The 15886-nt window shown below is 38.3% G+C and overlaps 1 protein-coding gene across 6 annotated transcripts in view; it reads right to left on the bottom strand.

Annotated features, from left to right (window-relative positions):
* Nucleotides 1-15047, bottom strand: part of TM2D1 (TM2 domain containing 1) — a 29164-nt gene extending 14117 nt beyond the window's left edge. For 4 of the 6 annotated variants that reach the window (XR_009451966.1, XM_059689333.1, XM_059689338.1 and 1 more), the window contains exons 1-4: nt 14846-15047; nt 12833-12907; nt 11610-11718; nt 9604-9695 (exon numbers count right to left, since the gene is read on the bottom strand). Coding sequence is in view for 5 of the 6 variants with exons in the window: in XM_059689333.1 (XP_059545316.1) it covers nt 9604-9695; nt 11610-11718; nt 12833-12907; nt 14846-15002 (433 nt within the window). In the remaining variant the exon portion in view is untranslated. The remainder of the gene's footprint in view (nt 1-9603; nt 9696-11609; nt 11719-12832; nt 12908-14845) is intronic. The other 2 variants (XM_059689336.1, XM_059689334.1) reach the window with 2 other exon arrangements.
* Nucleotides 15048-15886: the final 839 nt, after the last annotated feature.

Here is a 15886-nt window from a genome sequence, read left to right as displayed (position 1 = left end):
ACGCAGCCAGGGCTGGGAAGCATCTGTTATCTGTTTAATTTACTCCTGTGTCTAGTACCTACGACACTGTCTGGCACACGATAGATGATCAATATTTGTTGAATGAACGAATAAATTTTTTCAGCCTTTCTGTTTCCTAAAGATCCCTAACTTTTTATCCATCACCTTACATAACAACTCCTTTAATTACTTTTTCATTAGTTGCATTTTATTGTGCCCAAGGAACAATCAGTCAGTATACTCACTCACTGTATTTCTGAAATGTATCCCTCTCCACCTAGCATTTATAAATTCGGAACATTTCCCTTCCTTCAATTTATTAAAAAATATTAAGAATGGTCCAAAAAAAGTTTGTCTTTAATTATCTGCTACTCTATGAAGACAATATAACCATGTCAGTCAGAGCCTTTGCCCTTATCATGCCCTCTTCCAATGATGTCTTCTGTAGCTCTTCTCATTTCTCAAGCTGCTTCTTTAGAGAAGTCTTCCTAATCTGCCCGTCTAAAGCAGCATCCATCCGCAACCCCTCCCCCTCCCAAAACACTCTATCACATCTCCCCTATTTCCCTCATGGTGCTGATTAGATCGGTAACAGCCTCATTCACTGGTTTGCTCATTTCATTCTGTCTTCCATTGCCAGGTAAATTCCTAAAGGCAGGATCCTATCTGTCTGTCTCATTCAAGTCAATTCCTTGAACAGTAGTACAACAGACAGCAAGAGTTTGATAAATACCTGTTGTATGACTATCAAAATACCAGATACAATCTTAATGTCAAACAGGGAGGAATTGTCTCAAAATATTCAGGTACATCTAACAACAGGAAAAATACTACACAACTGTTAAAACAATGATATGAAATGGTATTTGGTGCTAAGTATCCTTCGCTACACAGAAAAAGATAATGAGATCATTAAAATCTAGATTTCTGCTGCTGAATCCCTTTTTAAGAGTGCTTCAAATGAACAGAAGTTCCTGTTCAGACAAAATATTAGATAAGAAAATGTGTTAGGAACTTTGGTAAATGTGAGAGAACACATTTAAAGAAACTAAGAACAGATCCAGATGATTTTTAAACATTTAAGGAACTGCAAACTAATCTATAGTGACAGAAAGCAGACAAGTGCTTGCTTGGGAAAGAGCAGGATAAGGAGGGCCAAGAGGCAGAGATTAACAAATAGGCATGAGGAAACTTTTGGGAGTGACAGATATGGTCATTATCTTGATTATGGTGATTGCTTCACAGGCGTATACATATGTCTAACTTATCAAAATGTACATTTTAAATGTGTACTTTATTATATATCATTTATACCCCAATAAAGCTGTTTAAAAAGATTTAAATAACTAAGCTGACTGTTAAAGAAAACTTCAAAGTTTAAAATCATTACATTGATTTATATTAAGTCTCACTCCAAATGTGTGATATTAATTAACTATGGTCCATTTATTTCTATAAATTTAAGATAAAGGATAACTTAACTAATGAGGTTGCTAATAATACTATCTTAAATTTGTTTGAGCTTTCAAATATAAAAATACTTCATGAAAATAAGATAGGAAGGACATTAAGGATTAAAAAAAGAGAGAGACAAAGTAAAAAACTTAGGCTAGTACATAGCACATGGAAAACATTTGATAAATGTTAGCCCAGCTGCTACTTGTGCTACCGCAATTTCTACTACTACTACACTTATTATTATAATCAAGAAATTTAGACAACATAAATCCACATTCTTTATATTAGCATCATCTAACCTAGTCAACCTAGTCTCATCTCTTGCAAACTCCTTCTGCCTGTGTTACAGCCCAACCAACTAAAGTTTTCTTAATGTGCCCTGCTCTTGTATCTCCTTCACCTAACTCTGCATTTATGTGTGCTACACTGTTCTCTGCCTTGCTCCTTCCTTTTCCCCACCACTATTCCCAATCTAGCTGACCCCTAATAGTATTCTAAACCTTCTAGAAAGTCTTCTCTAATGCCCCCAGGATGAATTTAATGCCATTCCTAGATATTCCTCAGCACCTTTAAGTTGCAGCATAGCACATATCCCATAGTATGATTTATTATGAATTTATTATTTGTCTGTCTTCCCTTATGCTTCTGTGAGCAACTTGAAATCAGGGCTGTGTCATGCCCATGCCTAGTCAATATGACTACAGAAGGAACAAACTGTATCAAATAAGTTATCTCACTTGTAAATAAACACTGATCAACTTGGACAAAAATATAGCATAGATTCTAAACAGCATTTATTAAAACCAACATAAACCATTACTCGTATAGATTTCATTATTTTGAGCATCAATACCAATTTTTTAAAAGATGGGATATTTGTGAACTACTAAGAGTAGATTGACTTCTTCTCCCTGTTCCCCCCACCCCCACCCCCACCCAAATAAAGTCATCTTTGTACAAACCCTATTAACTTCTTATTGTGGAAAGAAGTATCAGCTTTAGATTTTAAAAAATTGTTTTAAAATTCCAAATAAAAGTGTTTCTAATCAAGAAGAATCCATTTTTATACTGAACCATTACTATTGTAGATATATTCTTTCAAAAAGATTATGCTACCAAATGAATTAATAAAGCTCATGTTTTGAGTGTACTTCATTTATACTTAGTAACTTAAACTTTACATTTTAAAAACACAAGTTCAATGAAAGGATTTATCTGGATATAAAATTAAAAGAACAGAGATTAATTTGGGGCATTTAAAAAAAATTTTGGTATTTTTTGTTTTATTGCAGGTTGAGTCCTGCAAATATTCCTCTGTCCACATAACTGTTTTAGAGAAGACAGATTACTTCATAATGAAGTTGCTGTTGCCAAACTGCAAGTGTTCCATAATGATTTGGTTATCATTACTCTTTTTGTGTCTGGTACCTATGAAAGAAAGCTTTCAAACCTTAGAAAAGTTTAACCTACAAATCCCTTTATTTGTCCTATGTGGATATTATATGTCAGTCCAAGCTGGTAACTTCAAACTTAGAGAAAAAAAGAGGAATAATATAACCAAAGATGTTCAAGATATGGGCTTTAAAACATACAACACTTTGTTATTCTCATAATAAGAAAATATTTACATTTTAAAATGAATACCACTATGAAAAGAGCATCTCTTCTATTAACTGCATCAAAAGAGCTATCATCTTTGAGAATCTATAATCCTTTAATGCTACAGAGAGGCAAAACAAAATATGCTAGCTCTTGCATAGAAAAAGTCACAGATATACCACAATTAAAAACACAAAGACAGAATATTATTTTAAAATATAAGGCTTTGTGGTGAAAAATAGCTTCTAGCTAAAGTAGCACTGGTATATCAAGGAAAAATCAATTAAAAGAAATAAAGCTGGGTTTAATATAAATTACAGCATAGGAAATATAGTCAATAATGTTGTAATAATTATGTATGGTGCCAGGTAGGTACTAGAAATATCATATTAGGGAGGGGGTACACTTTGTAAAGTATATAAGTGTCTAACTACTATGCTATACACCTGAAACTGAAATAATATTAAATGTAAACTGCAACTGAAATTTTTTTAAAAAATTAAAAGAAAAAGCAAGCTATATATTGTTTAAAAAATAAAAAAGCAAGATTTTCGCCTGGACAGAGTGGCTCAGTGGTTGAGCATTGACCAATGAACCAGGAGGTCACAGTTGAATTCCTGGTCGGGGTATATGCCCGGGTTGCAGGCGTGATCCCCAGTGTGGGGCATGTAGGAGACTGCCGATCAATGATTCTCTCTCATCATTGATGTTTCTCGTTCTCTTTCCCTCTCCCTTCCTCTCTGAAATCATTAAAAAATATATATTAAAAAAAAAAAGTTTTTCAAATTTACCCATCTGACTTTTATTCTTTAAAACATAAAGTCATAACTGTGGACTAATAAGAAATTTAAAATATACAGAAAGACTATTTTTCTTAAAGGAATTTTTATATTTTTATAAAATTTTATGCAATTTTACCCCCAACAAATGTCTCTTGTTTAATCCTGAAGTAAAATTTATACAGTAAATTATCATACTCATCACTAAATTACTTTTAAAAAACAAGTTTCATATGTATATGATTTATATTATTTATTCTGTTCTTATAAAACTCCAATGACCATAAATAAAAGAAGTATTTTAAAAAGCTATCTATAAATACAACCACTGCTTTTTGTAACCATAAAGACTGTATAAGATTAAATAGGATTATATACCAGTCAACATTGTTTTATCCAGTTAAGAATTTTTTTTAAATGGAAGTAATCATTTAAATTGAAAATACCAAAATTCCTTAACTTTGGATTCATGGTAAAAATTAAAATTTAACTAAAAAATTTAAAATTTAAAAACATTGTAATTTGATATAGTATTTTAGATTAATTGATAAAACTAATCTTTAACATTAAGATAGCTTAAATGCAAGTAAGATACAGATAAAAATACTTGAATGCTTAAAGAGATAAGAGGATTTTCAGTTTAAGATAATGAATTTGACATGCTACTTAGCAATTCTCACACCAAAATCCTACTTAAAAATGGTAAAGGGATTTTTAAAATCACAAACCAAATGGAATAAAGATAATGGAAGATAAGACAACAAAACTTCAGGAGCTGTAACACAGACCTAATCTTGAGAAACTGTATCTAAATCAACAGTCAAAATAAATTATTGAATTAATGAACATCCAAAGGTTCTTGTGGTAATAAAGTGAGTTATTTACAGATTTTTTTAAAAATACCTTTACACTGAGCCATAAAGTTAAATGTTAATTATATTTGAAGGTTTATAGAATCTCAGACTCAAACTAAAAGGTTCTCTTTGACTGAAGCTAATAGATTGCAGTAGCAGTAGCCAGAGAAAGGCAACTCCTGCCAAAGTTAGTGAACTAACATTCACTAACCAAAGCTACTATAGTTTTATACAGAGCTTTATACCTATAGTTTGATTGTACAGGGAAAAAAATTTCACAATGCACATATCAACATATTATTATGTGCTGCAGTAAGCAAAAACATTAACTTATACTATAGGACATTACAGCTCAGGGGCCAAGCATTACAAGAAGCTAAAATGCCACTCATTATGCCAAATATTTAAAATATATTCACAATTCAAAATCATCACAGAATAAACTGTTCTAAAGAACAGTGTTTTCTCCTTTCTCTTAATCTTTTAAAAACTTTTTAAAAGTTAGAAATGGCCCTAACCGGTTTGGCTCAGTGGATAGAGCGTCAGCCTGCAGACTCAAGGGTCCCAGGTTCGATTCCGGTCAAGGGCATGTACCTTGGTTTCTCTCCCATCGATGTTTCTAACTCTCTATCCCTCTCTCTTCCTCTCTGTAAAAAAAAAAAATCAATAAAATATAAAAAAATAAAAAATAAAATAAAACTTTTACTTAAAAAAAAAAAAGTTAGAAATGTTTCAAAAAAATCTATAATAAAAGGGTAATATGCTAATTAGACCGGACGTCTTCCAGACGTCATTCCAGATGTTCTTCCTGATGAAGCTGGGCCAGAGGGAAGTCAGCCCAGGTCCCAGGTCCCTGCGGGCTGCCCGAGGGAAGCCAGCCCGGGTCCCGGATGCTGGAGGGAAGCGGGTGCTGGCAGCTGGGGGAAGGAAGGCCTACTCTTGCATGAATTTTCATGCATCAGGCCTCTAGTATGTATGTGTGTGTGTGTGTGTGTGTGTGTGTGTGTGTATATATATATATATATATATATATATATATATATATATATATATAATCCTAGCCTCTTAAAGAGAACATAACAGAAAATGCAAGGACTAAGGCAGAAGGCTTTGGCTGTATTTTAACCATCTGATATCACCATGACATTTTACTTTCTCATTATGAACCTAAATTCTCTGTCTAGGAGACAACCAGGATGGCGGCATAGGTTAACGCCGGAGTTTGCTGCTTTGAACAACTACTTCAAAAGTGAAACTAAAAGACGGACCGGACATCACCCAGAACCACAGGAACGCTGGCTGAGTGGAAGTCCTACAACTAGGAGGAAAGAGAAACGCATACGGACACTCAGAGGAGGCACAGTGCTGAAGTCAAATTCTGAGGTGCGGAGTGTGCGGAGCGGGCTGGCGGCGGAGGGCACGGTTGGCGTTTTCAATCGGGAGGGAGTCGCAGACTCTGAGCTCCAGATACAGGCGAGTCTTTAGGGACCCAGACTCAAACGGGAGAAGCGGGACTGTCTGGCTTCGGTCAGAGCGAGTGCAGCTTTCTCTCCGAGCTTTGCAGCGGGTGCTGGGACTCAGAGAGGCAGAGCCCCTGGGGACAGGACTGAGAGCCGCCATAACTGCTCTCTCTGCCATAACTGCTCTCTCCGGCCCACCCTGTTGATCCTATTCGACCCGCCCTGCCCAAGCCCTGCACAGAGGCATTTGCTGGATAGCCTCAGGCAAAGGCTAGATTAGCACCTCCCAGAGGACAGAAGTTCTCTCACTGCTGACACAGCTGATTCTCATAGCCACTTGGCCTGGAGGTCAAACCCTCCCTGGTATTAGCTACAACAATCAGGTTTAACTATAAGACTGCGCACAAAGACCACTAGGGGGTGCACCAAGGAAGCATAACAAAATGCGGAGACAAAGAAACAGGACAAAATTGTCAATGGAAGATATAGAGTTCAGAACCACACTTTTAAGGTCTCTCAAGAACTGTTTAGAAGCCGCCGATAAACTTAATGAGATCTACAAGAAAACTAATGAGACCCTCGATGTTATATTGGGGAACCAACTAGAAATTAAGCATACACGGACTGAAGTAACGAATATTATACAGACTCCCGACAGCAGACCAGAGGAGCGCAAGAATCAAGTCAATGATTTGAAATGCGAGGAAGCAAAAAACACCCAACTGGAAAAGCAAAGTGAAAAAAGAATCCAAAAATGCGAGGATAGTGTAAGGAGCCTCTGGGACAGCTTCAAGCGTACCAACATCAGAATTATAGGGGTGCCAGAAGATGAGAGAGAGCAAGATATTGAAAACCTATTTGAAGAAATAATGACAGAAAACTTCCCCCACCTGGTGAAAGAAATGGACTTACAGGTCCAAGAAGCGTGGAGAACCCCAAACAAAAGGAATCCAAAGAGGACCACACCAAGACACATCATCATTAAAATGCCAAGAGCAAAAGACAAAGAGAGAATCTTAAAAACAGCAAGAGAAAGAAACTCAGTTACCTACAAGGGAATACCCATACGACTGTCAGCTGATTTCTCAACAGAAACTTTGCAAGCCAGAAGGGAGTGGCAAGAAATATTCAAAGTGATGAATACCAAGAACCTACAACCAAGATTACTTTATCCAGCAAAGCTATCATTCAGAATTGAAGGTCAGATAAAGAGCTTCACAGATAAGGAAAAGCTAAAGGAGTTCATCACCACCAAACCAGGATTATATGAAATGCTGAAAGGTATCCTTTAAGAAGAGGAAGAGGAAGAAAAAGGTAAAGATACTAATTATGAACAACAAATAAGCATCTATCAACAAGTGAATCTAAGAATCAAGTGAATAAATAATCTGATGAACAGAATGAACTGGTGATTATAATAGAATCAGGGATATAGAAAGGGAATGGACTGACTATTCTTGGGGGGGAAAGGGGTGTGGGAGATGCGGGAAGAGACTGGACAAAAATCATGCACCTATGGATGAGGACAGTGGGTGGGGAGTGAGGGCGGAGGGTGGGGCGGGAACTGGGAGGAGGGGAGTTATGGGGGGGGAAAAAGAGGAACAAATGTAATAATCTGAGCAATAAAGATTTAATTAAAAAAAAAATTCTCTGTCTAACCATGCACCCATCCACCCATCCCATCCATCCATAATCTAAAAAGAATAATACAGACTAAATGATTTTTGTTCTGGTAACTTGGAGGCCTTCCATGCATATTATATGGCTTTCCGCTGTTATAGAAAGGTATGGTTGCTGTTACAAATGGCATGAACGTGCAGTTACACCATAACCAGACCAGGACTACTGCATCAATCTCTCTTCAGCTTACTCTGCTACCAGTCTTTCTCTGTTTAAGCCATTACCCTTCCTGAAATATAGGAAGCTTAGCAATTCTCACACCTCCTCTGTTTACAAACTTTTAGGGCTTCTGACATTAAAGGGTAAAGTCCAAACTCCCTACGAAGGCTCAAAGTTTTATAATCTGACCAAAGAATACCTGTGCAGTCACTTTTCACCTCCTGTCATAGTTCCTTCTACACCACAGGCTAACGTAGCCACCCTTCTTTCAACATGCACACATGCTCCTTCATACCCTGTTGCCTTTGACATGCTATTCCCAGTATTGCCCTTACTCTCTCTAATCAGTTTATCCTTCAAAACATAGTTCAAATGTCACCCCATCTAAGAAGGCCTTCCTCACAGTCACTTTCTGTGCTCTCATAGCACTCTGCTATAGTTCTATAAAAGTGCTACATCATAAATTGACCTACAAACATATTCATTTTCTTTATAGCCAATATGAACTGTGATCATCATTATTTCCAGAGCACTTAGTTACTACTTCCTTAAGGTAGTAAATGCTGAATAAATGTTTGTTAACTGAATAAATTCATGTATACAGTATTTTAAACTTTGACTTCTATTTAGGACCTTATAACACTGAGCTCCAGGTAAGGCTGTCAGAAACATACTTCCCACCAACCTCACAGTGAAGATTCTTCTTTGATCTCTGGTGCATAGCAACATGAAAAGAATAAGATTCACTTTGCTAGCTGGAAAGAAGAGCATTCAGAAACTTTAAATTTGCTCAGTGAAGAGTTAATGTAGAAGCAGAGTACTACAGTAAATAAAGCATGATCTCTTGAGCCGGAAAATTGGGGTTCAAATTCAGGTCACTGAGTGTCCTTGGGCAAATCTCTTAATCTCGTGACAATTTCCCTATCCATAAAACAAGAATGATAACAACAAATATGTCACAGAATAAAGCAAGGCCTCTAGAGTCAGTAAATCCCTTAACCGCTCTGGTGACAATTTCCCTACCTGTTAAAGAAGATTTAAAGACGATGATAAACTCAAGAGAGTTGCAAGGCTTAAATAAGGGCTGACATGTGAAAGTACTGCTTAAATAAAACCTATCATCAAATGTAAATAGTTTTCATAAACTTTACTAGCTATGGTAAATGTGAAGATTACAACTAAGAGGAAGGTGTGGGGAGGTATGCAAAGGATAATAAAAGTCAGGGTCTATACCAGCTTATGCTAGCTTCCATAGTTCTATTCCCAAGCCAACACTGAGAGAGGTTCAGATAGAAGAAAATATTATTTGGAGAAATGCTAATTTATTCATAAAATATTTATCGAGCACTCACTGTGTGCCCAGCACTAGCAATGACAGCTCAGTCACTGTCCTAAGTAAGTGACTACACTATCTTGAGTATGTGTTCTCACAAAGATAAAGATAGATGAAAAGTCAGTATTTCTTAACCAAGCTCAAGTATAGAGCCCTATATTCACAGAAGAATATTAACTATTCTACTTCAGGTAGAATATGCAGAAATTCGATCTATAAGAATAGGTACATTTACCTACCACACAAGTTTCACAAGGATTTTTTTAATGAAATATACTCACCCAAGGCAGGGTATCCAAGGTAAAATCGATCTGCTCCCAACCATCCAAGAAAAAGAGACAGTGCAACAGCCACTTTATATGAATAGCCATTTCTGCACAAAATTAGAACCTGAGTGTCACCTTCAACATGTAACATTTTAGAAAACAAAACTGCTAGTTATTATTTACTTGTTAATTAGTTCATTCATTCATTCAATTAATGCTTTTTGGGTAGCTACTGCATGCCAAGAACTATTCTAGGCTATTGGAATATTTTAATGAATAAAAGAGACAAAGATCCCTACCCCTAAAGAGCTAACAATCTAGTGGCAGCAAACAATAAAAATATTTACAGTAAATCATATATTAAGAAAGCCATACATGTTATGAAAAAAAAAAAAATGGAACAGGGTGTGTAGGAATCCAGAACGCTAGGGATACAAACAGGAGCCATTTAAATAAGGTGATTAGAGGGCTTACTGAGAAGGTGATATTTGAGCAAAGACCTTAGGGAGGTGAGTCAGCCATGTCATGCCTCTGAAGGAAGAGTGTCCCAGACAACACACTGCTATTTACAAAGGCAGCACACCTTACATGTTTGAGGTCTATTAAGGAGGACACTGTGGCAGGAGTAAAGGGGGAGAAGGGAAGAATAGAAGACAACGTCAGAGAGGTAATAGGGGGCAAACAGGACAGCTCATGCAGGACCTTGAATACCATTATAAAGACTCTGCCTTTTGCTCTGAGAGATCATGGAAAACTACTGTAAAGTCCAACCTGAGTGGCTAGCTGTTCTCAACAGATGATATTCTTAGTTACTGTATTATCTATAATAATAAAAGTGTAACATGCTAATTAGACCGGACGACCTAACATCAGATGAAACCAGGGCTGCAAGGAAAGCACGAGTCCCTGGGTGTCTGCTGGCAGCCACAGGGAAACCTGGGTCCCGGGTGCCTGCCGGTGGCTGGCACTGGGGAAAGGAAGGCCTACTCTTGCACAAATTTCATGCATCGGGCCTCTAGTAGCCTAATATCTTAGACCAGCACTTAATAAATTGTCATTTGGAAAGTTTAAGGTAGAAATATCAATCTATAAATTTCAAAATTGCCTAAACCATATCTAAATACTTTGGAAATAATTCCTTTTTAACAATTTTTACTTTACTAATGAGAACTCTTAGAAGCCAAGAATACTAAATGATTGGCTTAGCAAGATAGAATCTAAAGCCCCTCATTAATTCAGTGAAGTAGGGTCAAAAGAAAAAAAAAGGCTCTAATAGTAATTTCTAAGAATTCTAATAGAACTTGTAAAGCCAAACAGTGGTTATTTTGTTTATAAATTCAAATAGATATCATCAAATAGCTGCAACAATGTACAGTTAAAAGGTAAAAATATAGTGCCAGCAATTAATAAAAGTGAATAAAACTAAGCTTTTAGCACAAAGCAAAAATAGAGGAACAAAATGTTAGCTTTACTGAAGCAAAATTAAAAGCAAACTTAAAAGACCTTTAAACAAAGAATATTCCTAATAAAATAAAGCCATTTATCTTAATATCCCAACTAACATTTGAATTGTTTTACATTACCATTCATCATCCATGCCTATTACAAAAAATGAAAACAAGTTTCAAAATTCCCTTAATATGCAAATGACTTAATAGTTAGCATTCTTTTAATAGCACAAGTACACAATCCTTTATTTTGAACTCTAGAAATCCCCCAAATTTTGAGAACATAATTTTTTCCTAACTAATTTGGGTAGCCTAAATGACTGAACTGACATGGCATAAGGCCGTTCAGTCTTCCATTATCCCAAGTAGTGAACAATAGAGCTTTACTTGGTTGGTAAATTGCATTTATAAAACAATATAATATGCACACTTAAAGAAGTTTTCTGATACAAGCAAAAAGTTAAATTAGTGAAGAACTTTCCCCATAAATTACCTCTTTATCTCTTCACTGCATGCAATCAAGATACAACATAAGCAAGTGAGCTGAAAATTTAACTTCAGTAAGGTACTTACACATTTCGGCAAGATATGGGCTTGAGAAAACCAACTTCATGTCCAGTAAAATGTGTTTCATTGCCACTGAAATCTTTACAAGTTATGTTGGGTGCTGGAAAACATGGAACTAAAGGCAGAAAAAGGCAAAAAACCATTTTTTTTGTAGGAAAGGTGTGATTATGTGTTTTTTTTTAAGACTAACAAAGCACACAAGAGAATATAACATGTAGCAAACCACCTCCCAACAGAACATCTGACATGAGATTTTAATTTAGATAAGAAAAGCTACATGATAGACAGACAGACAGACAGACAAACATAGACAGACCGACAGCCAGCCCTGTCTGGTGTAGCTTAGTTAGTTGGAGCGCTGACCCATGCACTGAGACATTGGTTGTGGGTTCAATTCCTAGTCAGGGCACATGCCCTGCTTGTGGTATTACACATATTTTAGAATAGATGGTCCCCAAAATCATTAGATGAGGGTTTGTTATCCATTTTCAAAACATCTCTAAGAAAATACTGATACAAAAAAAGAAAAAAGAGTGATGCATATTTGAAATTCTTACCATACTGTCCTCATACTTAGGATGTACCCAAGTATATATATATATTTTTAAATATCTTTTTTATTTATTTCAGAGGGGGAGGGAGAAATAGAAACATTAATAATGAGAAATCACCATTGATCAGCCGCCTTCTGCATGCCCCTAAACAGGGAGGGGATTCAGCTGGAAACCCGGACATGTGCCCTGACTGGGAATCTAACCATGACCTTCTGGTTCATAGGTAGAAGCTCAACCAGTGAACCACACCAGCTGGACTATCAATGTATATTTTACAAGTGCATAATGTGGGTGATACAGCTGCTCACTGTACCTTACTGTACCAACAATCTCATTTCAAGTTCTTTACAAGTAATTAAAAATCTAACTGAAGCAGTACCTTTGCATAACATAGCTTGGTGAATAAAAGGCATCAAGACAGCTATATAAATTGATTCCAAAGGTTTCAAAAAATGAATGAAACCATAAAACATCCCAGTTTTATAATTAAAGAGAATAAAATTATTTTTTTAAGTCCTCTAGCCAGTTCTCCAATTTTAAGTTGTTGCGGAAACTGAATAATGTTATAGCTCAAGAAAAAAAACACACGCACTAATTACTTTTGGTGATCATTCATTAATCTATGAAATAGTGTTTTAAAATTTATTTTTAAAGACACGTTTCTGGAAGTCTTACCATGAGCTGTGTAGTTTGTACAGTTAACTGGTTCTTGTGTAGCATCATTTATTTTTGGATCTTTACAAATATATTTAAGAAAAGTTAAGGAAATGTGAACTCCATTCCAACACAAAACATTACCACCTGTTTAATATCTCATATGTACTTATGTTTATATTCACATGTAAAGGGAGGCTGCTAATTTATCCAGGTCAAAAAAGACAAGCACAAACATATCCTCAGTATCACTAAATAATACCTGAACATTAATTTATTACAGGAAAAGTATATTAACTTAATGTATACTAAAAGCTCTAGCAAAGAATACCATCCTTAAAGAACATCAGTTAGGGTTTAAGCACAGAGCACATACACACACAAAATGAAAATAAAAATCTTTACCAAATTATTGTAAGAGAGCTTTAAGGTTAAAAAAATAAATAAATCAGTTTCCAGAGATTTGACTGAACTAATTTACGGGGCCCTCAAGTATTGCCATCTACATAATTTCATGTAACTTGAAAACCCTGTGAGGTAGATACTATTCTTCCCACATTACAGAAGGACAAACTGAGGCTCACAGTCTGAGCGACTTCTCCACAGTCCTATCAATGACGGGTTGCAAAATCAGGTTCCCTGACTCCAAGCCCAGGGCACGTGCATCGGACTGCAGGGCAGATGGTGCTTCCGGTGGGTCTACATGGTCTCCCCAACAGGATTTTAAGCCTTTGGAAACAGATATAATAATTATATCCTTACAGATACTTAAGACACTTGGGTGCTTTTCTGCTTCCTACTTTATTATTGACGCTATCACGAGACAAGTAAGGAATTCACAAGATGTCTGTGTACGGTTTTGAGTCAGCATTTGAAGACCTCATTTTTATGCCAGGAGTAACAGATATTTTCCCGTTGTCACCACCTTATCGTCCTACATGCTCAGCCACTTCTCTCTGGGGTTCAGAAAGCCCAACTCTTCCTATTGCCCAATTATTTTCTTTGCGAGAACCGCCTTGACCTTTTTGCCAAGAAAAATAACTCAACCTGCTACGTTACTGATTCTCAAACTTCAACGAAATGGTATTCAACAAATACGAGCTGCTCTGCAAAAAAAACGAATAACCACGGCCTCTCCTCAAGGTACAGAAAAATAATATAGGACAGAACTCTCTTAAGATTTTCCCTCCTAAAATCTTTCCTTTATCTCTGCCTTCTGCTATTAACTCTTCTGTTATGCACTTTGCACCAAAGTATCTAATTCTGTGCAGGGGTCGCTATTTTAATTTGCATGCAGCTCCCAAGTCATCCTGTGCCTCGGTTTACCAGAACTGTTACACTGAGCAGACCCACTCCACCCCCTCGGCCTCCGTTTTCTCTTCGGTAAACAAGCAGCTCACACCTACAGCTCCGGCTACACGCCAGGCACCGTCCTAAGTTATCACAACAGACCTTTCCATCCATTGGTCCGCTGTGACCTACACGGCCCATCGTGAGCACACTGAGTTCAAATCCTTTGCCCCCGGCTACCGAGTGCAGCAGGCATTTGCCCCCTGGCAGTGCGGCATCGCCACGGGAGCTTGCGAAGGATAAAACGTAACGATCCTGGAAAGTTCATGACTCCCGGGCAGCACACCCGGCCTCATCGGTACTCACGACCACCGGTCTCACCCCGAGAGGCAAACTTCCAGGGGAGGCCCTGCCCATCGCTGGGTCACTAGTGCCGACAGCAGCACCGCGCGTGCTTCAGGATCTAGGTGTTTGTTGAGCACACCAACCCACCAGTCAAAGTAAAAAACATAAACAAACAGGTGGGTCCCAAGAAAAAGCGCCAACAATCGTAAAATCCCTAGGAGATTTACCCAGGGCGGCCTGTTTTTCCCAGTCCCATCTCCCCTCACCTCCCAGCGTCCCCGGTGCTGGGAGGCCACAGGTCCGGCTCCCGGAGGCACAGCCCTAGCCCGCGGCCACGGCCACGACCCCCACGCCACCCGCCCTCCCCCTCCCGCCGGGGAGCCCCTCACAGAGGATATTGTCCCACTCTGAGGTCCTCGCACTTCAGCGTCTCCTCGCCCCCGGCGGCGGCCGCTCCCCAGGGTCCCGTGGTGACTGACACGAACCACAGGACACCCAGGAGCTGGACGGCCGCGGTCTCCAGAACTGCCGGCCCGGAGGGCCAGGCGGCCGCCATGCTGGGGACCGGCGCGTCCCTCACGACTTCCGGTTCCGCCTTCGCTGGGCCTGGACGCGAGAAGGGCGGGGGAGGCGGGCTCTTAAAGGGACCCAGCCCCGGCTGCTCGCAGGCGCACCGTTCTGTGGGCCCGCTGACCCAGCGGGGAGAGCGTTGGTTTGCTTTCCAGAGGGGAAAAAAGGAGAAGGCGTGCCACCTCCAACCATCCCATGCTTACTCCCGAGCTAACCTGCTCTGACTGACTGCCAAGGTGCCCGCGGAGCCCCGCGATTTGATCAGCGCTTTCCGAACATTTCCGTTAGTCCTGGTTGGATTTGGGTTTGCAGGTAACGAACCTGGCTTACAGACACCCAGTAAGCACGTTGACCTTATGACTGAGTTGGAATAAAAGGGATGTTTGTCCGATGTCAGAGTCTGCGCGCTTATTATTGTGCTATAACGGCCTCCCTGTTATGCTGGAGAATTTGCGGAGGGCTCCAGCGCCCAGCTGGGCATTGCACCCTTCTTTTCCTCAGGGAACGTTTAGGGGAGGGAAAGGGCCTATGACAGGGCACCAAAGAGTCTACCACTAAGTGAAACCTTGGAGGTTTTGTTTTTGAAGATTTTATTTTTTGCTTAATTCTAAACTCTACATTAAATAACTACAATATTTTAGAAAGTCCTTTTGTTTATCACTGTTTTAATTTAGGATGTTTGTCTGATACTATAGAACAGTGATGGCGAACCTATGACACGTGTGTCAGAGGTGACACCCGAACTCGATTTTTTGGGTGATTTTTCTTTGTTAAATGGCATTTAAATATATAAAATAAATATAAAAAATATAAGTCTTTGTTTTACTATGGTTGCAAATATCAAAAAATTTCTGTATGTGACATGGCACC

Source organism: Myotis daubentonii, chromosome 3, assembly GCF_963259705.1.
Source record: "Myotis daubentonii chromosome 3, mMyoDau2.1, whole genome shotgun sequence".
Taxonomy (NCBI): Eukaryota; Metazoa; Chordata; class Mammalia; order Chiroptera; family Vespertilionidae; genus Myotis; species Myotis daubentonii.
This window is presented reverse-complemented; position numbering and strand designations above follow the sequence as displayed.